We start from the raw sequence: 22,891 nt of genomic DNA on the forward strand, positions 1-22,891 counted from the left end.
GTATCAGAGGAAAGTAATAATTCATCATCGTAATAGTTACATCCCACTTTAGAAACCACTAGAGACTGCTTCACATTCTTATTTCCAACATGGTCTTCCTGAGTTTTCAGGTGACAAATGGAGACTGATGCCAGGAGGCTTTTTTCCTGTTTGTTCCTGATGGAAAGGGCTAGATGCAGAGTTCATTTTCATCTGGGGTGACACTCAGCTCTGAGCTTCGCCGCCTGCTGCTTCCCTTCCCTCCTCGTGCCGCTCCTTTAAAAGTCTCTGGAGGCAACATCTGGGTCCAGTCACTGAAAACAGATGGGTTCTGCCACCTCCTCTCCGGTCTCCCTGGAGACCTCTGCCCGGTGCGGGGCTGGGGAGGGGGCGGGGGGAGTGTGCTATTGGAACCTAATGACATGCTGACTACATTTTTCCTGTGTGTGTTCAGGGCATTCCTGTCATTAGAACCCATCCTGTATCTGTACAGCCCTTCTCATTACGGATGGATTTCCCTATTTCAAGATCTTCCTCAGATTTCTTGATGCTGTCATTGGGTCCTATTATTTTTCTTGCTGTTACAATTTTTCTTCTGTGACTTTCTACAGCCAAATCCTCTTCATCTGTCATGGAACCAGAGGCCAAATTTCCTGAAAATCATCACTTTAGCTTACGGTCACTTTTGCTTACCATCATTTATTGCTTAATCAATAGCAGGTTCAGAATCAGTTTGGATTTCTTCAGCGCTGTGCAATATCAGCTCTTTGAAGTCTCTTCCTGGTGTTAAGACTTCATACATTGGCACCAAGCCTCTTTCTCTGTTTCTTCCTCTTAAGGAAAAAGATCTAAATGTTCTGCTTTGGCTATGGGAACAAAGGCTTTTGTAGATTAGTAATTAAGAGTAATAAAAAAGTTTCATTGAACACTATGAGTCAGCCTTCTCTGGTGGCTCAGCAGGAAAGAATCTGCCTGCAATGCAGGAGACGTGGGTTCAATCCCTGGGTTGGAAAGATCCCCTGGGGAAGGATATGGCAACCCATTCCAGTATTCTTGCCTAGGAAATCTCATGGATAGAGAAGGCTGGTAGGCTACAGTCCATGGGGTCACAAAAGAGTTGGCCTTGAGAAGCAGAAGGCAGAAACCAAACAGAGTCTGGGATGTAGATGAGGCGTTGGTTATCCCAGGGTGGACACCGTGTTTAAAGGCTGGCCTTGGGTGTGACGCTCTGGCAGCCTCGCTAACCCTGTGAAGAGCCTGTGCTCTTGGCAAGTTCACCTGAGCACGGGCACATTGACCTGAGCATCCGCGTCCCACTCCTTACTCTTAAGCCCAGGGCCATAAGGCTACCCCGGGTCCCAAGCACTGGACTGCACTCAGAAGGGAGAGGCCCTGGCACTTTTCTACTCCTGAATGCCTGGCTAGGAGGCAGGGTGGTGGGCGGGCCAGGATACTGGACAGGATGCAAGCACTCCTGGGTTGCTGGTGCAACTCTTTTTTTTCTGGCTGTGCTGGGTCTTCGTTGTTGCATGGGCTTTTCTCTAATGGCAGGTGCTGCTGCTGCTGCTAAGTCGCTTCAGCCGTGTCCGACTCTGTGAGACGCCATAGACGGCAGCTCCCCCAGCTCCCCCATTCCTGGGATTCTGCAAGTTGAGGCTATTCTGTAGTTGTGATGTGCAGGTTCTAGGGCACATGGGCTTCAGAAGTTGCAGCTCCTGGCTCCAGAGCACAGGCTCAAGAGTTGTGGTGCATGGGCTTAGTTGTCTTGTGGCATGTGGACTCTTCCCAGATCAGGGATGGAAGCCAGGTCTCCTGCACTGCGGGCAGATTTTTTATCACTGAACCATCAGGGAAGCCCAGGCTTGACTCTTAACAGAACTCATCAAGGAATTCCATACTCTGCACAGCGCCCAGGGATGTACTAGGGCCATTAGACAGGCCCCAGAGCTGAGACGGTGGTCAAATCCACCCCTGCTTTCTGGGAGCCAGCAGTGACCTTGGTATGATGGAAAACTCTATGCAGCAAACAGCAGTCAGCACCTTCTGCTTTTCATACTTTCCCCCCACGGAGGATGGGGCTCCCTGGGGGCTCAGTGCTAAAGAATCCCCCTGCAGTGCAGGACACGAAGGAGACACAGGCTCAGTCCCTGGGCGGGGAAGACCCCCTGGAGGACAGCATGGCAACCCACTCTAGTGTTCTTGCCTGGAGAATTCCACAGACAGAGGAGCCTGGTGGGCTACAGTCCACGGGGCCCCAGAGAGTCGGGCATGACTGAGCAACTGAGCACACAACATTTAGTAAGGGAAAGAGGAGGAGTTGGGCAGGCCCTGCTGCTGCTAAGTCATGTCAGTCGTGTCTGACTCTGTGCGACCCCATAGACGGCAGCCCACCAGGCTCCGGTCCCTGGGATTCTCCAGGCAAGAACACTGGAGTGGGTTTGCCATTTCCTTCTCCAATGAATGAAAGTGAAAAGTGAAAGTTAAGTCGCTCAGTCGTGTCCGACTCTTTGTGACCCCATGGACTGCAGCCTACCAGGCTCCTCCGTCCATGGGATTTCCCAGGCAAGAGTACTGGAGTGGGTTGCCATTGCCTTCTCCGAGGGAGCAGAAATCTTCACGGAGCTCACTCTGTCTTCAATGTTTCATCTTACTTTCTGTGATTTTGAGGCCAAAATGAACATTCACACTACCTCACCCTCGGGGGCTAACACTTTGGACCGGATCACTTTTTGTTTCAGAAGCGGGGAGGACTGTCCAGTTCAGTGTCCCCTGCCTCGATCTGCCAGCAATTCCTGCTCAGTTGCAACAACCAAGATGTTTCCACCTGTCAACAAATGTTCCCTGGAAGATGTAGTCACCTCTGGCTTAGAATCATGGCTTTAGAGGGCAGAACCAGTCCTTGCTAAATTAGGGGGTGGGTTTAAGCAGTTTTGGTCCTTGAACTTCTTCAGGCAGTGACTGCATTGAAACATCCTCACTTTACCCACCCCTCACTTGTTCCTTTGGGAATGACAGTCACCACTGGGCTGAGGGCCAGCGCTGAGGGACCACGCTTGGCCAGCTGGATCCTGGCACATTTGGCATTACGTTCTGTGGGTGTCATTTGGTCAGTGGGGAGTAACTTGGGGACCCTGAATTCAACACAAGGGCTCAGATTGCAGAGTCATCTTCCCAGATAACCTGAGAGTCACTCAATCCCAAATATTTGACAACAGCCACTGACCTCGGTGAATATGCGCCAGAGACAGGCAGGTGATGTGGTGAAGGCATGAATTCCAGGCACTGAAAAAGTCCTCCTTCTCGGTCATCACCTGCCAAATTGACAAGAAAAAAAAAACCAGCTGATGATATTCTTAGAGAATAGAACTTACTAGCGAGGCAGATGGCAGACAACGCACATCTCAGCACCACCATTAAGCAGGGGTGTGTTGCATGCAAGGGCTTCTGTCACCCCTAAAAGCTTCAGTTAGATGAAGAAATGCCATAACATGCTGAGTCCAGTTTACATGTTGCTATTAATCCCTCACTCGTATCAAGCGTGGTGGTGCATGTGCACTCAGTCACTTCAGTCGTTTCTGACTCTTGGCGACCCCATGGACTGTAACCCACCAGGCTCTTCTGTCCATGGGATTCTCCAGGCAAGAATACTGGAGTGGGTTGCCATGCCCTCCTCCAGGGGATCTTCCTGACTCAGGGACCGAACTCAAGTCTCCTGCGTTGCAGGCAGATTCTTTACCACTGAGCCACTGGGGAAGCCCAAGCATGGTGGCACCACGCTGCATTTCTTGAGATGTGACCAGCGTTGAAGAAACAATTTGAAGGAGACAGGCAGAGAATGTGAGATGGTTTTAGTCAGGTCACTCACTGCCTGGAAAATTCTAAATAACAGAACTAACTAAATCTAGTCCGCAACAAAACCAACCCACCTTCCCACCCTCCTCCCCCATATTGTAGTCACGTACTGCCGGGTTTTCAAATTGTTTCTTTTTCTTTCCTCTTCTTTTCTTTTTTGTCTTCTTAAAATTTTTCTTAAAAGCTTTTGCTTGAAATTCATTTCCTGACAGTTCTGGAGGCGGGAAGTCCACTATCAGGGTGCAAGCACAGTTAGGTTCTGGGGGGACTCTCTTCCTGGCTTATGGACGGATGCCTCCTTTCCGTTTTTGCACAGCTGCCCTGCTGCTGCTAAGCTGCTTCAGTCGTGTCCGACTCTGAGACCCCATGGATCGTAGCCCACCAGGCTCCTCTGTCCACAGGATTCTCCAGGCAATAATATTAGGGTGGATTGCCATGCCCTCCTCCAACCCAGGGATCAAACCTGCATCTCTTATGTCTCCTGCATTGGCAGGCAGGTTCTTTATCACTAGCTCTACTTAGGATGCAGAGAGAGTGATCTCTCTCTCTTCTTATAAGGCATCTAATACCATTATGAAGTTCCCACCTTCCTGGCCTCATCTAACCCTACTGACCTCTCAAAGGTGCCATCTCCAGATCCATCACATTGGGAATGAAGGCTTTGACATTTGAATCTGGAGGAGGGATGCAGACATTCAGTCCATAACAATATTCCTTTCGATTTTCATTATAGAATTATATGTACTAATTCTGAGAGGAATCTTATAATAGAAAGGCCATGGACTTTGGAGCTTGAGAAATAGAAATTGAAACTACAGCCCGATTACTATCTACTTTGGTAGTGTGGACAAATTATTTCACTTCTGAGACATTAAAAATTTTTTAAAGTCTGTCATATAGAGTGAAGTAAGTCAGAAAGAGAAAAACAAATATTGTAAACATATATGTATATACATATATATCAAATATCATATGTTAACACACACATATATATATATGGAATCTAGAAAAAATGGTACTGAGGGACATATTTGCCGGGTAGGAATAGAGACGAAGATTTAGAGAATAGATTTGTGGGCATGGAGAGGAAGGGGGTGGGACGGACTGAGAAGGTAGCATTAACAGATACGCACTATGGTGTGTGAGACAGAGAGCGAGCAGGAGGTTGTTGTACAGAACAGGAAGCTCAGCTCAGTGCTCTGCGATGACCTAGAAGGGGTGGGATGCGGGGTGGGGGAGAGAGACTCCAGAGAGAGGGACACCTGTATAATAGAGCTGATTCACATGCTGCACAGCAGAAACCAACACCACACTGCAAAGCAATTATACTCCAATTTAAAAAATGCAACACCAAGTTTTTAAATTTAGATATCATTGACAATAATATATTAGTCTCGGGTGTACAATATAATAATCCGATGTTTGTGTATACTGTGAAATGACCACCACAGTAAGTCTAGTTAACATCTGTCACCATAGTGACATTTTTTTTTCTTGTGATGAAAGCTACAGTTAATAACATAACTGCTTGTATGTTTGAAAGTTGCTAAGAGAGTACATCTTCCAAATTCTCCTCAAACTGTTTCCTGGATACCCATCACCTCTCTAGCATTGGCACTGGAAGTGGCCATGTCTGACCTGTGTGAGGAATATGGACTCAGGATGATTATGCTCTTTATTCATTTAAGGAGTATATTTTTCAGCTTTACTCTGTGTGAGATGGTCTTTCAGTCACTCTAATGAAGGAAATGGTTTGCTTTACTTGGTTTTTCAATCAGTGGGAAGTGAAGAAATAGAATTGGAAGCAAATAAGAAGGAAAAGGATAAACAGAAAAGAGAAAGATGCCGAATCACAGAGTTGGCAGAGTCCTGTCGGTGGAGTTTGGAGGCAGATTCTTATCTGACCAGAGCAGAGTGTGAAATTTGGCACTTCTGGGGTTTCTTTGTTTCTTGCCTTCGTTTGGAAAACCTAAGGGCTTGATATTTAAACTTTCAGCATTTTCTTTGCTCAGAGAAATAATACTCAAGTAGAAAGCTAGAATATCATTATTGGAAGGACTGCTGCTGAAGCTGAAGCTCCAATAGTCTGGCCACCTGATGCAGAGAGCCAACTCAATGGAAAAGACCCTGATGCTGGGAAAGATTGGGGGCAGGAGGAGAAGGGGATGACAGTGGATGAGCAGGCTGGATGGCATCACCGACTCGACAGACATGAGTTTGAGCAAGCTCCAGAAGTTGGTGATGGACAGGGAGGCCTGGCGTGCTGCAATACACGGGGTCGAAAAGAGTCAGACATGACTGAATGACTGAACTGAACTCAGTCTGTGTATCTGCTTCCCATTTTTCTTCAGCTCACACTCTGAGTCCTCTGGTTGGAAGATTACCTGCCTCCCACTGCTTCCCGGTTCCTGCAGGGCCTGGAGGTCAGACTCCTTTGTAAAAACCCTCCTAAAACAGAGTGCTTTGTGCTCCAGTGGAAAAGTTGGCATAGCAGAACGTCTCTGTCCATGTATAATTTAGCATGATCACCTGGGGCAGCAGGCACAGCTCAGAGGACCATGTCACGTGTGCCTGGGGTCCCCACGCAACTGGGGCATCTCATGACAGTGGAGGGAGAGGAAAGCATCTGTTTTGTTCCCTGCATCGGTGTCACAATCACAACTGAAAAAGCACGGTAGAGATAGGTGATACTCAAGCAACAGCCCACACAGCATCTTTCGCAGAGGTGAGGACAAGAGCTGGCCAAACACTCATGGCCCGAAACTGCCCGATCACACTGCAGAGGAAGAAGCCAAGAATCCACACCAAAGCCTGGTGGACAGGCTCTCCTAAACATGCTTCGGCTGCCCCCACTGTCACATGGGAAGGAGAGAGGAATCTCCTTGTATCAAATATAACGTGGATGTGTCCAAACAGAATTGCGGGACACTTTTAGATTTTTTAAAGAGTCAGTAGATAGAGTAAGTTTTCATGAGCCTGATCAAGAGCAAAGCAGAGACAGAAGACTGGCTGGACTACATGGAACCCTGAATGAAGAAGGCACATCAGATGGAAGAAGCTTGCAGAGGGCCCTCTGCAAAACTGGCTATGGCTGAGCCCTTCCGCCAGGATGTTGTTGTTTAGTCGCTAAGTCCTGTCTGACTCTTTGCAACCCTGTGGACTGAAGCCTGTCAGTCTCCTCCACCCATGGGATTTCCCAGGCAAGAATACTGGCGTGGGTTGCTAGTTTCTCCTCCAGGGAATCTTCCTGACCCAGGAATTGAACCTGCATCTTCTGCATTGGTAGGTGGGTTCTTTACCCACTGAGCCACCAGAGAAATCCCCAATAGGATGAGACAAAAGTGAAGATCAAGTTCAAGTTAAGGAGAAAGGCCCCTGGCAGCCAATTCCTAAGTGCTTTTCCTTATATGTCAACATCACAGTGCTGCTGCAAGACCCACTGGAGAAGGCTCAGTGCAACCTCATCCTTGCTGGCAAGTGGCCCCTGGCCCTCCACTTACCGGATGGAAAGGTTGACATGACTGTCCTCTACCCTCCACAACTCCCCCCAGACCATGGAACATGTTGATAGGAAGGCAGCTTCACGAGGGCAGATGCCCAGAAAAGAAGCCAACTGAGAAGCCTCTGGTCCCTTGAGTTAGCTGATGGGCGGGAAGCAATAAGCTGAAGCCACACAGGTCCATACACTGAGGCAGGGTGGCCTTTGAACAGTGTGTGGGGGCATACTTCATCCCACGATCAGGTGGTCCAAGTGAAAAGACCAGAAGATCAAACCCTAGTTCAGCCTCTAAGTGCAGACTCAGTGCTAACTGCAGAATGTCATTGTCAGCAACTGTAACCCTGCAGATAACTGTAACCCAACTCCAACGCACAGAATTTTTACATTTACTTACTGCACAAAAACACGGTAGAACAACAGAAATCAACTATTTAACCCTCCAAAGTTAAAATATCTTAACACGAGGTTTCATTAAAGATGGCATGGTTGGGACTTCCCTGGTGGCACAGTGGTTAAGACTCTGCTGACAATGCAGGGAGTGCAGGTTTGATCCCTGGTCGAGGAACTAAGACCCCACAGTGCAGTGCAGAATGGCTGAAAGATTTTTTTTTTTTAACGGCATGGTTGTTCTTTACTTCAAGCAGTAAACTTGCTGTTGAAAACTTGAGCATAAATTAGCCTTCCCCATGGTGCTCAGTTGTGTCTGACTCTTTGTGGCCCCAGGGACTATACAGCCCACCAGGCTCCTCTGTGCATGGAATTTTTTAGGCATAAATTAGCCTTATGAAAGCAAATCCTTCTTAAACTGCATCAAGCAACAGACACTGTTTCAAGCCCTTAAGTTGCACTTGCTCATTTAGCCTTCAGAAGCCCTGGAGATAAGTATTACTGATATATTTTACTATCTTCATTTTGCAGGGGGAAGGTTGAGGAGTTTGCCCAAGGTTGGAGACATGGGTTGGGACTGGGTACCCAGTTTTAGGAGCTCACATTTCTAGTCACAGGATACACTGCCTCCCAGTGGACTGATGGAGAATTAGCTCCCTGTCCCTCCCAAATACATAGTTTATAGAGATGCGTTGTCACACCTGGTCATATTTGATGTGAATGACATCCCACACTTAAAGCCTCTAAGGGAAATAAGTGCTTATTTCCTAATAAGTCATCATACAGCTAAGACAGAACTGAACTCATAAAGAGACCCCTGCTGCCTCATCTTTGGTGAATACCCACATCCATTCCCCCTTTTTCTTTTCTAGAAACACCCCCAAATAGGTTGGGCAGCAATATAGCCAGTTAAAAACACTTACCTCCCTACAGAGGATTTATTAAAAAACCTCAGCTAACATCATATGTAATAGTAAAAGACTTAAGTGCTTTCCCTCTGAATCAGGAAGAAGATGAGAATGTTCATATCTCCACTTCTATTCAACATTACTGCAGGTTCCAGCCAGGGCAATAAGGCAAGAAAAAGAAACTAAAGGCCGAGAGTTTGGAAATGAGTAAGAGTGTCTTCACTACAAAAAGACGTGATTTTTTACATAGAAAATCCTAAGGAATATATGATAAAACTGCTAGAATTAAGAAGTCAATTAAGCAAACATAAGATATAAGCCTTTGATATACAGATCAAAAGTGAAAGCCTCGTCAATCAGTTTTGTCTGACTCTCTTCGACCCCATGGACTGCAACCCGCCAGGCTCCTCCATCCATGGAATTCTCCAAATAAGCATACTGATGAGGGTAGCCATTCCCTTCTCTAGCAGATTTTCCTGACCCAAGAATTGAACAGTCTGAGTCACCAGGGAAGCCCATACAAATAAAAGTCAACTGTATTTCTGTATTCTAGGAATGAATAATTGGAACTTGAAATTGAATCCACTTGCCAACACAGAAGACGCAAGAGCTATGAGTTGAATCTCTGGGTCAGGAAAGTCCTCTGGAGAAGGGAATGCCAGCCCGCTCCAGTATTCTTGCCCAGAGAATCCCGTGGACAGAGGAGCCTGGTCGGCTGCAGTCCATGGGGTAGCAAGAGTCGGACATGACTGAGAAACTAACCCACCACCACCGCCCAGTTACATGGAGACGTTTCCTGTGCTTTCGGCTGTGTGAGGTCTCCTGCTGGCATTCAGTAGGTGTTCTGTGAGACTTGTTCCAGGTGTAGAGCCATTTGTGATGCGTTTGTGGGTGGAGGTGAGGGCGGAGGTGGGCAGAGGGGAGGTCCGTGTCCTTCAACTCCACCATCTGATTAGACCCCCTGGGTTCCTGTCTCTGGCAGCATTTAAAACATTTGTATTCAGCTCCAAATCCATTTGCTGTGTCCTTTGAATTTGTTTTCCGTGCTGTTTAAATCTACCCTCTTCCTTTTTATTTTACTGTGGAGAGAAGGTGGAAATCAGTTGGGCGGGGGCGGGAAAGAGTCCAGTCCTGACCAATAACCATGCAGGCCTTTATAAGTTTGCTAAGCTTGGATATCAGACTCTACAAAACACTTTAGGTACCATATGTCTTAAATTATATCCATCCGATATGGGGAATAATACAACATGCAGTTATTTTAAAATTTTATAGAGAAGAAAAGTAGGTCAAACAATGATTTTTCCTTACTTTCTGCTTCTCCGGCTGTCCACAGAAGCCCACTCCCCTAGACTCGGGAGCCTTTGTCCAGGAGGAAGTAATCTTGCCCAGCAGATGAAAGTGAAACTGTCTGTCACTCAGTCATGTCGGACCCTTTGCTACCCCTGGACTGTAGTCCATCAGGCTCCTCTGTCCATGGAATTCTCCAGGCAAGATTACTGGAGTGGGTTGCCATTCCCATCTCCAGGGGATCTTCTCAACCCAGAGATTGAACCCAGGTCTCCTGCATTGCAGGCAGATTCTTTACCCTTTGAGCCACCAGGGGAGAAGCCCAGTAGATGACCACCTGGTAAAGTATTGGAAATGGTGCACCCCAAACCATACAGGATTTCTTCTCCTTCTCCTTCAGTTTCTCTTCTTTCCCTTCTCTCTAGCAGGTGGAACTTGTGGTCTGGCTTCCCCACACTTAGCCCACCTGCAGCACATGCTCACCTGGCCTCTCAGCCCTTTTGCTGCAGACTCCTCTGTAGCCCTTTGTAGCGCTGGCAGGAGAGGCGGGGGTCTGCCTGGGTCCCGCCTGCATTTCTCTCTGTGACTGCACCCTTGGTGCGGCCAGAGGACAAGTGTCCCTCCAGCATCCCCGAAGGCCAGTCCTCACCCAGTCGGCCCACGTCCCCACCTTCTGTCTCTCCGCCTGTCTGACTGTCTGTCTTGTCTTTCTGTGTGTGGGCATGCATGTAATATAATTAATATATTTTTCTGCCTTCCAGTATTTTTTATGTCTATCTTTATTTCATTTCTCTGTATCTCCCTCTCAAGATGAGTTCTTTCTCTCTATTTAAAAAAAAATTTTTATTTATTTATTTGGCTGCATTGGGTTTTAGTTACCCGTGGCATGCGGGATTTTAGTTCCTCTCCCTGGGACTGAACCTGCATCCCCTGGATTGGAAGGTGTATTCTCAGCCACTGGGCCACCAGGAAAGTCCCTCTTTCTCTCTTTTTGCAAACTTACTTCACCACTTTTCACTTGTCTATGTATCTTTAATGTTTCCGCAGTTCTCTGCCTTTCTGTATTTTCTTTATTTTTCTGGGTTTCTGTTCTGGTTTTCTTCCTCTCCTCTCCTATTTCTATGTCTACAGTTCTGTCTTTTTTTCCTGCATTGTTCATCTGTCTTTTCTCCTGTCTCCTCTTTCTTTCTTCTCTAATGTGTTTGCCCACTACATTATTTCTTCCTTTGCTCTTTAGGCTTACTTCCAGATTAAGCTTTGTTTCCTCTGTGTGGCTTTGGAGAGAGGACCCTTCTCCTGGCCACCAGCAGCCTCTCCCGGAACGCTGCTCTCTCCCAAAGCTCTGTTCTTGCATCGATGGGCAGGGGCTGGTTTGTCTGCCACTAGCAGCTCAGAGAAAGCAAGGTGGCTGGGTCCACCAGCTGTCAGCTCACTGGTGGCTTCCTGAACTGGGAATATGGGATTCTTTATACCATTACCCTAAGCTTTGAACCTGAGCTACAATTCCAGGAGAGCCAGATAAATACATTTCATCCAAGATCTTGCAACCCATGCAAAAAAAAAAGTGAGAAAGGACACAGGATGCCCACTGCTCCTGCCTGTTCCCTACGAAAAGGAGAAGTAAATATTCTCCAGATGTCCCAGAGATGGCTGTGTCTTGGCTTTGGGGACCCCAGGGGAGGGGCTAGTTGTGAAATTCATGATGATCTCAGAGCTTGGGTCAGAGTTTGAACCCAGGGCCCTCTGCTCTACCACCCATCCCATCCCAGAGACACTCGCTGGGCCCCAGCTGGGCACCAGAGCCTCACTCCCTTCCCTCAGAGGTGGCCGGTGGCTGCAAGACCAAGGTGGGTGGAGGAGCCCTCCTCTAAGGATATGAGCCGAGGGGGTGCAAGGCTGGGGTTCCCAGAGGAACACACCATGAAAATGATGGCTGGTGTGACGCCATGTAGAGGCCCAGCATCTCGGATCTTCCCAGCATACCCATGTGCCCCATGGCACTGGCCCTGGGTTTTACAGTGAGTCCCAGGGAAGTCCAGTAACAGGCTCTAGACCTGGAACACAGATGTATCTGTTGGCCAGGGCATGCCTCATCCCCCACTATCAACAAAGCTTGTTCAGCACAGCCATGTGACTGCAGACCTGTTCCCCACACACACCCTCACTGTTCACACAGGAGCCTCCCCTCCAGACAGCCTGGGCCACAGCAGCAGAGACAGCATCCTCCTCAACTGCGTGGGGAGCAGGTTCTCCATTCAGTTCAGTTCAGTAACTCAGTCGTGTCCGACTCTTTCCAACTCCATGGACCGCAGCACGCCAGGCCTCCCTGTTTATCACCAACTCCCAGAGTTTACTCAAACCCATGTCCATTGAGTCGGTGATGCCATCCATCTCATCCTCTGTTGTCCCCTTCTCCTCCTGCCCTCAGTCTTTCCCAGCATCAGGGTCTTTTCCAATGAGTCAACTCCTCGCATGAGGTGGCCAAACGATTGGAGTTTCAGCTTCAACATCAGTCCTTCCAATGAACTCCCAGGACTGATCTCCCTTAGGATGGACTGGTTGGATCTCCTTGCAGTCCAAGGGACTCTCAAGAGTCTTCTCCAACACCACAGTTCAAAAGCATCAATTCTTCGGCGCTCAGCTTTCTTTACAGTCCAACTCTCACATCCATACATGACCACTGGAAAAACCATAGCCTTGACTAGACAGACCTTTGTTGGCAAATACTAGCTTGGCTGCAAAGACACTTGCACATGATGCACACAGCATGGCTCCTCTCCCTCCTCAGCCATCCAGTCTCAGGACACTCACCCCTGCCTACTTCAGAGTGGTGTATGTACCCTTCTCTCCACCTTCCCCACCCACTGCTCCCTCCAAGTTTCTCCTGAGAGCTCCCCTCCACATCATGGTCCAAATGTGCACCCTCTGGTCTCCACCAAGCTTGCACATCCGTCCATTGGAGCCCTTCTCATCACATTGCTCTGACTAGAGCAGGACTGAGACTTGCCTGGTACCCAGCCGAGTTGGGCAGGGCCAGTGGGAACATGAAAGACTCCCCTCTCACAGACAGGTGGTGGGAGTAGAGGTGGATTCCAGGCAAAGGGCTGGAATGCAGCTGGATGCAGAGGGCACAGAAATACAAGAGGAAATTTTGTAGAGAGGAATACAGACAACCAAGATGTGCGGGGCTCCAGGTCAGGCTTCTCACTGCAGGGCAGTAATAGAGACTGCAGCTTTGGGGGGATCTTCCAGGGTCTCCGCAGCTTCTTCTCTCACCGGTGCTACCCCCCAAGCTCTGGTCTGGGTCCTGGCAGTACGAACAGGTCCCCAAGACAGAGCCCTTTCCTAGCAAAGACCTGACTATTTTTGTCCAGGAGTGGGTACGGGGCAGGGGGGACACATGTGCTTGATCTGACCTGTTTCTGAATCTTTTCACCACTAAGGCTTGGCTGAAATTGTTAGAAGATGAAATCAATAGGCTCTTGGCAAAGGGCTCCTATAATTGAATACATTACTTCCCAGTTTTTCCTCCTTTTCCCTTTTTGTGTCAAATGAAGAGTCTGCTTTTTATTACTGAGTCTTTCAGAACAGAAAACGAATATCAGATGATACAGCTTCTTTGGTCATTTAGCCTACGTTTGAATACATGCCCCTGAAATTGATCTTGATCATTCCCAACAATGGATATGTCAATAAACAGATGGGTGATGCCTTCCTCCTTTCCTAGCAGTGTCCTCCTCTTGAAATCGCTTCTAACTGTTTCGGTGGAGGAGGAATAGAGCGGGGGGGGGGGGGGGGTAGGGGGTGGAAATCAGGAGACCATAAATAGATTTTACAGGCACTGAAGCATGCATTTGGAGTACCATCAGCTAGAAAGATCTTGTTTCAAGAACACGATCTTTGCATTTAGCTGAAGACGATGTTATGGAACCTGACTGCCCTTAGTGACTGCCTAAAGCTGTCATAAGGCAGAATAATGTACATTTAATATGGGAAAGAAATCAACCCTCAGGATCTTTGTTTCCTGATTCTCTGCAGCAGCTCAGCTGGTGCTTGGCCCATAAGACAGCTGGTGGAGGCGTTCTTGGGACTGTGGGAGAAAGGTCAGGGGTGCGGCACACAGGGGTGCGACCCCATGGGGGTCTAGAGTGAAAACAGGAAACAAGAAACTGGGATGAAGAGCACAAAACCCGCTGGACTTTGGACTCCATAGGGCTCTGTGCCTCGTGGCCACCAGTGACATCGGATCTCCCCCAGAAGCCCTGGGGGCACTCCTGACTCCACCTTCTGCATTCTCTCCATTAAACTGGCCCAAGTCTCACCCCCTACCCCTCACACTCACTGCTGTGCATGCTAAGTTGCTTCAGTCATGTCCAACTCTGTGTGACCCAAAGGACGGTAGCCCTCTGCCACCCCTCCTAGTTCAGACTAGATCCCAGCTTTTCTGGGGTGATGGTTTCTGTGGCCTTCCAAAGGGCCACCCTCTCATCACTGACTCCAGAATGATCTTCCTGACACCAACGTGCTCTGGCCGCTTGCAGGGAAGGCAGAAGGTTCTAGACCCCATACTCAGGGTGTGCAAGGCTCCCTGCAGCGAGGACCCACCGCCACTGCAGTCACTCCACCAGTGCAATCACCCCACTGCAGCTTCTGCTGGACAACAACGTGAATCAGCTCATAGTACACATACATCCCCTCCCTTTTCAGTCTCCCTGCTAGCCGCCCCACCCCACCTCTCTATGTCATCACAGAGCGCTGACCTGAGCTCCCTGTGCTATACAGCTGCTTCCTGCTAGCTAGCTCTTTCACACATGGTAAAGTAGATATGTTAATCCCAAGCTACTTGGTCCTTGAAAGGATGCTCAGCACCAGTAGTCATCAGGGAAATATAAATGAAAACCACTATGAACTATCACCTCCCACCTTTTAGAATAGCTATTGTCAAAATAATAAAGAGATAAAAACTGTTGATGAAGATGTGAAGAAAAGGGAATCCTTGCGTACTGTTGGTGGCAATGGAAATTGGTACAGCCACCATGGAAAATAGTATGGTGGTTTCTAAAAAATTAAAAATGAAACTACCATATAGATCCAAGAATACTACTTGGGATATTTATCTGAAGGAAATGAAATCACTATCTTGAAGGGATATCTGCACTCCTATGGTCATTGAAACATTATTTACACAAGCCAAGATATGGAAGCAATCTAAGTATTCACACACACATGCTGAAATAGTGAGCCATTCATCATGAGAAAAAAGGAAATCCTGCCATTTGTAACCACGTGGATAGACTTTGAGGTCGTTATGTTAAGTAAAATAAGTCACGCATAGAAAGAAAAATACTTTACAATCTCATTTATATGCAGAATCTAAAAAAGCTGAAGTTGGGACCTCCCTGGCAGTCCAGTGGTTAAGACTTTGTCTTCCAATCCGGGGGCGAGGTGGGGGAGGTGGCAGTGCAGGTTTGATCCCTGTTTGGGGAACTAAGATCCCACAGGCCTCGTAGCCAAAACACCAATACATAAACCAGAAGCAATGTTGTAACAAGTTCAATAAAGACTTTAAAAATGGTCCACATAAAAGAAAAATTCTTTAGATAAAATTAAAAAGATGAAAAATCTTTTTAAAAAATCACAGAGAGGGAGTAGAAGGGCAGCTATCAGGGGTTGGGGGCAGGAGAAATTGACACATGTTAGTCAAGGGGAAAAATGTCTGGTGACCTAAAGTACAGCATGGTGACTACAGCTAACAGTATTATACTCTATACATACAAGGTGCTAGAAAGTACATCTTCAATGTCTCACTCTCTACCAAAATTATAACTATGTGAGCTGATGAGTGTTAACTAACAGTAATGCGTTAATCAGTGCACAGCATATATGGATCATCACAGTGTACACCTTAAAATTATGCAATGCTGCTGCTGCTGCTGCTGCTAAGTCGCTTCAGTCGTGTCCGACTCTGTGCAACCCCATAGACGGCAGCCCACCAGGCTCGGCTGTCCCTGGGATTCTCCAGGCAAGAACACTGGAGTGGGTTGCCATTTCCTTCTCCAATGCAGGAAAGTGAAAAGTTAAAGTGAAGTCTCTCAGTCGTGCCCAACTCTTAGCGACCCCATGGACTGCAGCCCACCAGGCTCCTCCGTCCATGGGATTTTCCAGGCAAGAGCACTGGAGTGGGGTGCCATTGCCTTCTCCTTAAAATTACACAATGTTCTATGTCACTTATATACAATGAAACTGGAGGAAAAATAGCAGGAGAAACTCCAAAAAAGAAACTATTGTTCAGTATTCAGTCATTTACACCAAGTCAAACTCACCAGTAATTAGCATTCCATAAACCAGAAAAGTGTGATTTCTATGCTATGCTCTTCAACCATGAGCCCTGAGCTTGCTACATGTACCCATAAATCTGCGTGTCTCTCAGACTAAGCTCTGTCTTGTCCCTTGTCCTGTCTGGATGATTTGCCCCACTGTCCATGCCCAAGCCTTTCCTACCACCTTGGCCAGGGACCTGCTTCCCATGGTCCAGACTTTCAGATGTCAAGATCTCTAATAGAAGGTTCAGAATCTTTAGGGTCCATCTGCCTGACTTTGGGGCCTCCTGCCAGGCTGCTTTAACCTTGCCCAGACCTCCCCCGCCATCTGCCTCCATGCTCTGGATTCCATGCTGCTGGCGCGTCTGGGTGCCCACAGCTGTGTTTTGGCATGCCACTGAAAACTCTCTAGCTCAGAACTGACACTTGGTGAACGCTGTTGCTGTTTGCCATTTCTTCTTTTCCCCAATTAGCGTATCAAGATTCAGTGGCTGAATCTTGGAAAGTTCTGAGTTTCCTATTTCATATAAGAAAAGATGGTAAGTGCCTGCAATGCAAACAACTTAACTGCTGTGAGGCACCACTTAAGTTGTATCTTTAAATATTTTAATTGAAGTATAGAAAGCATACAGTCAGATGCATAAATCTTAAGTTGACAGCCTGATGATTTTTTTATGTGTATGTACCCATGTAACCATCCATACCAAGATAAAGAAATTTCCCAAACCCTGTACTGAACTCCCTCCCAGCCCATGCCACACTCTCTCACTCTCTGATCCACAGATCACCACCAACTAATTTCACCCCTTCTTGAATGAATGTCATATAAATGGAATCATACATTATTAACTTCTTTCCAGGCTTCTTTCACTACACATAATATCTGTAAAATTCACTTATGTGGCTGCATGTAACAGTAGTTTATCCCTTTTTATTGCTGGATACAATTCTGTAGTATGAAGATATTACAATTAGTTTATCTAATTTCATGCAGGTGAACATTTGGGTTGTTTCCAGTTTGGGGCTATTATTGATATAGATGCTATAAACATTCTTGTAAAAGTCTTTCTGTGAGCAGAATTTCATTTCTCTTGGTATTTACATAAAAACCTAGAGGGAAAAGTGCTGGTTGTAGGGTAGCTGTGTATTTAACTTTATAAGGAACTGCCGAACTGTTTCCCAGATCAGTCACCACTATTTTACAGCAATGATCGAAGTTCCCCTTGGTCTATGCTGTCACCACAATTGACTTGCACCCTTTCAGCTCAACGCTCTGCAGTGGGTGTGTCGTGGTATTTCACTGTGGTTTTAATTTCAATTTCCCTGATGACTAATAAGATTGAGCAAAGTTTCATGTGCTCATTACCATTCTTTTATCTTCTTTTTTGAAATGTCTTTCAAGTCCCTTGTGTAATTTTTCTTAGATTGTGTCTTTTTGTTACTGGGTTAGAGAAGGTCTTTATTTTGGATAAGTCTTTTGTCAGATACGTGTTGCAAATAATTTTTCCAAGGTTATGGCTTGTCTTTTTGCTTTCTTACTGATGTCTTTCGGAGAGCAATTTTTTTAATTTTGAAAAAAATCTGGTCAATATTTAATTGAATGGTTAGTGCTTTTTATCTTTTTCACTAGAAAATCTTAGTCTACACCAACTCCAAAGAAATAGTCTCATGTTTTCTTCTAAAAGTTTTAAGTTTTCACTTTAAGTCTATGGCCAATTTCAAGTTAATTTTTCTGTATTATACGAGGAATAAATTTTTTCCATTTGCATATTTAGCTGTTTGTCACACAATTTGTTGAAAATTTTTTTCATCATTTCATTCCTTTGTATCTTTATAAATGAATCAATTTTCTGGACTTTATACTGTCCCATTGATCTATTTGTTTATCCTTATACCAAAGCCATACTGTCTGGGTAATTGCAGCACAAACATAAACTCTGAAATCAGGTACTACAAGACCTCCGCATTTCTTCAACTTTTTTCAGTCATTTTGGCTATTTCAGATTATTCGTATTTCCATATGAACTGTCAAATCCTCTTGTGAGTTTCTACAAAAATGTCTGCTGCAAATTTGACTGAGATGCAGTCAGATCTACAGACCCATTTAAGGAGAATGAATACCACAGCAATACCGGATCTTTCCACGCATAGACACGATATACTTTTCCACCTATTTAAGTTCCCTTTAATTACCTTCTGCAATGTTTTATAGTTTTCTATGTACAGATCTTGCACTATTTGAATTTTTGTTGCAAAATATATTCCTAAGAATTTTATGTTTTCTAATGATGTAAATTTAATTTAATTTTACATTGTGTTTTATAATTGTTTATTGATAGTGTATAAAAGTAAATTTATTTTGGATATTGAGTTTGTATCTTGTTACCTGTAGTGATTTACTATTAACAGCTGTGTTGCAAATAAATAACATAATCTCACTGAAGGAGAAGGAAAAAACATATTGAAGTAAATTTGTAAAATACTATTTTTTTAGATACTGTAAGCTATATGCAAGAATACACAGAAGAACTGTACAAAAAAGATCTTCACAACCAGATAATCACAATGGTATGAACACTCACCTAGAGCCAGACATCCTGGAATGTGAAGTCAAGTGGGCCTTAGAAAGCATTACTACGAACAAAGCTAGTGGAGGTGATGGAATTCCAGTTGAGCTATTTCAAATCCTAAAAGATGATGTTATTAAAGTGCTTTACTCAATATGCCAGCAAATTTGGAAAACTCAGCAGTGGCCATAGGACTGGAAAAGCTCAGTTTTCATTCCAATCCCAAAGAAAGGCAATGCCAAAGAATGCTCAAACCACCGCACAACTGCACTCATCTCACATGCTAGTAAAGTAATGCTCAAAATTCTCCAAGCCAGGCTTCAAAAATATGTGAACCATGAACTTCCAGACGTTCAAGCTGGTTTTAGAAAAGGCAGAGGAACCAGAGATCAAATTGCCAACATCTGCTGGATCATGGAAAAAGCAAGAGAATTCCAGAAAAACATCTATTTCTGCTTTATTGACTATGCCAAAGCCTTTGACTGTGTGGATCACAATAAACTGTGGAAAATTCTTCAAGAGATGGGAATACCAGACCACTTGACCTGCCTCTTGAGAAACCTATATGCAGGTCAGGAAGCAACAGTTAGAACAGGACATGGAACAACAGACTGGTTCCAAATAGGAAAAGGAGTACATCAAGGCTTTATATTGTCACCCTGCTTATTTAACTTATATGCAGAGGACATCATGAGAAACGCTCAGCTGGAAGAAGCACAAGCTGGAATCAAGATTGCCGGGAGAAATATCAATAACCTCACATATGCAGATGACACCACCCTTATGGCAGAAAGTGAAGAGGAACTAAAAAGCCTCTTGATGAAAGTGAAAGAGGAGAGTGAAAAAGTTGGCTTAAAGCTCAACATTCAGAAAACTGAGATCATGGCATCTGGTCCCACCACTTCATGGGAAATAGATGGGGAAACAGTGGAAACAGTGTCAGACTTTATTTTTTGGGCTCCAAAATCACTGCAGATGGTGATTGCAGCCATGAAATTAAAAGATGCTTACTCCTTGGAAGGAAAGTTATGACCAACCTAGATAGCATATTCAAAAGCAGAGACATTACTTTGCCAAAAAAGGTCCATCTAATCAAGGCTATGGTTTTTCCAGTGGTCATATATGGATGTGAGAGTTGGTCTATGAAGAAAGCTGAGTGCCGAAGAATTGATGCTTTTGAACTGTGGTGTTGGAGAAGATTCTTGAGAGTCCCTTGGACTGCAAGGAGATGCAACCAGTCCATCCTTAAAGAGATCAGTTCTGGGTATTCATTGGAAGGACTGATGCTGAAGCTGAAATTCCAGTACTTTGGCCACCTCATGAGAAGAGTTGACTCATTGGAAAAGATTCTGATGCTGGGAGGGATTGGGGGCAGGAGGAGACGGGGACGACAGAGGATGAGATGGCTGGATGGCATCACCGACTCGATGGACGTGAGTCTGAGTGAACTCCAGGGGTTGGTGATGGACAGGGAGGCCTGGCGTGCTGGGATTCATGGGGTCGCAAAGAGTTGGACACGACTGAGCGACTGAACTGAACTGAACTGAAGCTACATTCACAAAGAAATACTGTGTTCTAGTTGTAAATGTGTTTCTCACAGAGAGACGGACTAGCAATTCTGAAACTACTTAATGTGTATACTAGAGAAGATCAAATAAATAAACACAGTAGACAGTCAAAGCCAGATTTCTCACTTTCTCAGAGAAAGAGGTTACAAATAGGAAAGAGGGAAGGCTTGCGGTTTGGGATTGGAATCAGAAGTACCAGTAAAAACTCGTGGTTTCTAATATAAGTACGTACAAATCTGTGTGAGAATGTGTGAGTAAACCTCTATCTTCTTTCTAGCTCAGAACAAGCCTAGAAATTGTGATATTCCAGTAGCAAATTGCATACTCAGCAACCAGATACTGGTTTTTAAATGCTATTCTCCAATAAAAGGACCAGGGACTCTTGGAGAAATGGTTGATTAAGGGTGGGCAGAGAAAATAAAAGACGAACCTAGGACATTTTGTGGTACCCAAAGTACAGAAGTTCTAAAAAAAAAATCATGGGGACATAACAAGCAGACATTTGGGCTAGCTAACGTGAAAGGAGCTCTCAGTGGCCAAAGCGGAAACAATCTGAGCAAGAAAATAAAATATGCTAGAATTGTAGAATTGGATGTAGCCCAGACATAGAATATCCATTAATGTCAACTGATATAAATAATAATGAACTGAATAAATAAATAATTGGTGGAGAAGGGACAGCTCTTTCTTCTAATAAAGGAATGTAGCCGGAAGGAGGGAAATTGAAAGTCCCCACTGGTAAACATTACAGGGGGCTTCCCAGGCGGTGCCAGAGGTGAAGAACCTGCCTGATGATGCAGGAGATGTAAGAGACCTTTGGTCCGTGGGTACGGAAGATCCCCTGGAGGAGGAAATGCCAACTGACTCCAGTATTCTTGCCCGGAGAATTCCATGGGCAGAGGAGCCTGGCAGGCTACAGTCCATGCGATCACAGACTCAGATGTGACTGAGCACACATGCCCGCATGCACAGAACAGAAGCGTTTCCTGTGACCAGAAACAACCAAGATGGGAGTGCCGGTCTACACAGGAGGCGGGCACGGGCAACCTTGGATCTTCCTGTCTGCCCACGCGGGGCTCTCTCCAGACCACCGTCTGCCCCTCCTCAGCTCCATGTCAGCTTACTGTGACAGGGAAGTCAGTCACGCTTTCCCTCTCTCGAGAGTTGCAGGAGTGTACGCCTTCCTCTCACTGAGAAATGGAAACATGTTCCCCATTAAAGGAATTTCAAGCCCCAGTCAGCAGAGGAGCCTCACTTCTGTACAAGGCGACTAATTGCCCAGGCAGCACCCAGTGCTCAAGGACACAAAGGCTGTCCATCAGGGGCCCTGGTCTCTGGCTCATCCTCCCAGCCCAACTAAACCACCGGAGTTAGAAGACGCAAGATCAACGCAGACCAGTGACTCAGGAAATTTAGTTTCTAATCCTGTTTCCTGTCTTTGATGATCTGCCTCTGGAACAAAGCTCTCGGCATTTCTGTACCATGAGATTTTCCGTAAAACATCTGCTCTTCAGGCTGCCCTGTTGGCTTTTAAAATGGTAAGAAACAGAACCCAGCAGCTGTTACTCTCTATTTCCTGTCTGCTTTGAAACTCCCAGATAATTACAAGCAAAGGAGATCATATTTTCTTTCTGGGTTCAGTGACCATGGTGGTTCAGATGGTAAAGAATCTGTCTGCCATGCAGGAGACCTGGGTTTGATCCCTGGGTAGGGAAGATCCACTGGAGAAGGTCATGGCAACCCACTCCAGAATTCTTGTCTGGGAAATCTAATGGACAGAAGACCCTGGTGGGCTACAAGTCCATAGGATCACAAAGAGTTGGACACAGCTGAGTGAGTAACACTTTACTTTTTTGGTGATAGTGGTGTTTTCCAGCTCCTCTCTGATTCATCAGGTATCACTGGACCCACTGAGCTTCAATGGTGGGTCAGATGGTAAAGAACCCGCCTGCCAATGTAGGAGAGGTGGTTCGATCCCTGGGTCGGGAAGATCCTCTGGAGAAGGGCATGGCAACCCTCTCTAGTATTCTTGCCCGGAGAATTCCATGGACAGAGGAGCATGGCAGGCTATACAGTCCATATGGGGTGGCAAAGAGTCAGACGTGACTAAGCGACTAACATTGGACAAAGTTCCTGAAGACCTGTGACTGAGGAGACTGTGGCAGCTTGACCTCCAGCACACGCCATGGGTGTGCCATCCAATCACCGACACGGACAGCTTGCATTTTCCACAGACAGGAACTCAGACAAGGTTCTAAACGCCAACCAGGTGACCTGGACAAAGAACCTGTTAGTCTAAAAGTATAGCAAAGTAGTTGGCATCACCTATTAGAAAGATAGCCTTCAGTGGTACAATGATTTCATTATATTTTAAAGATCTAAAGAACATTAAAGTCACACACACACACGGAGCAGTCAGGTTGCACTGACCACAACAATAAAAATTGTAGGTGATAGTCAGAAAGTTCTAGGGACCCCCCTGGCGGTCCCGTGACTAAGACTCTGCACTGCCCATGCAGGA

The 22,891-nt window shown here is 45.9% G+C and overlaps 1 protein-coding gene across 6 annotated transcripts in view; it reads right to left on the reverse strand.

The window, feature by feature from the left end:
• The window catches only part of ACOXL (acyl-CoA oxidase like), a 341,825-nt gene that overhangs the window by 69,785 nt on the left and 249,149 nt on the right, over positions 1-22,891 (reverse strand). For all 6 annotated transcript variants that reach the window (XM_070798172.1, XM_070798174.1, XM_070798171.1 and 3 more), the window contains exon 16: positions 3,203-3,290. In XM_070798172.1, the coding sequence (XP_070654273.1) occupies positions 3,203-3,290 (88 nt within the window). The remainder of the gene's footprint in view (positions 1-3,202; positions 3,291-22,891) is intronic.

This window comes from Bos indicus, chromosome 11 (assembly GCF_029378745.1).
Source record: "Bos indicus isolate NIAB-ARS_2022 breed Sahiwal x Tharparkar chromosome 11, NIAB-ARS_B.indTharparkar_mat_pri_1.0, whole genome shotgun sequence".
Lineage (NCBI taxonomy): Eukaryota > Metazoa > Chordata > Mammalia > Artiodactyla > Bovidae > Bos > Bos indicus.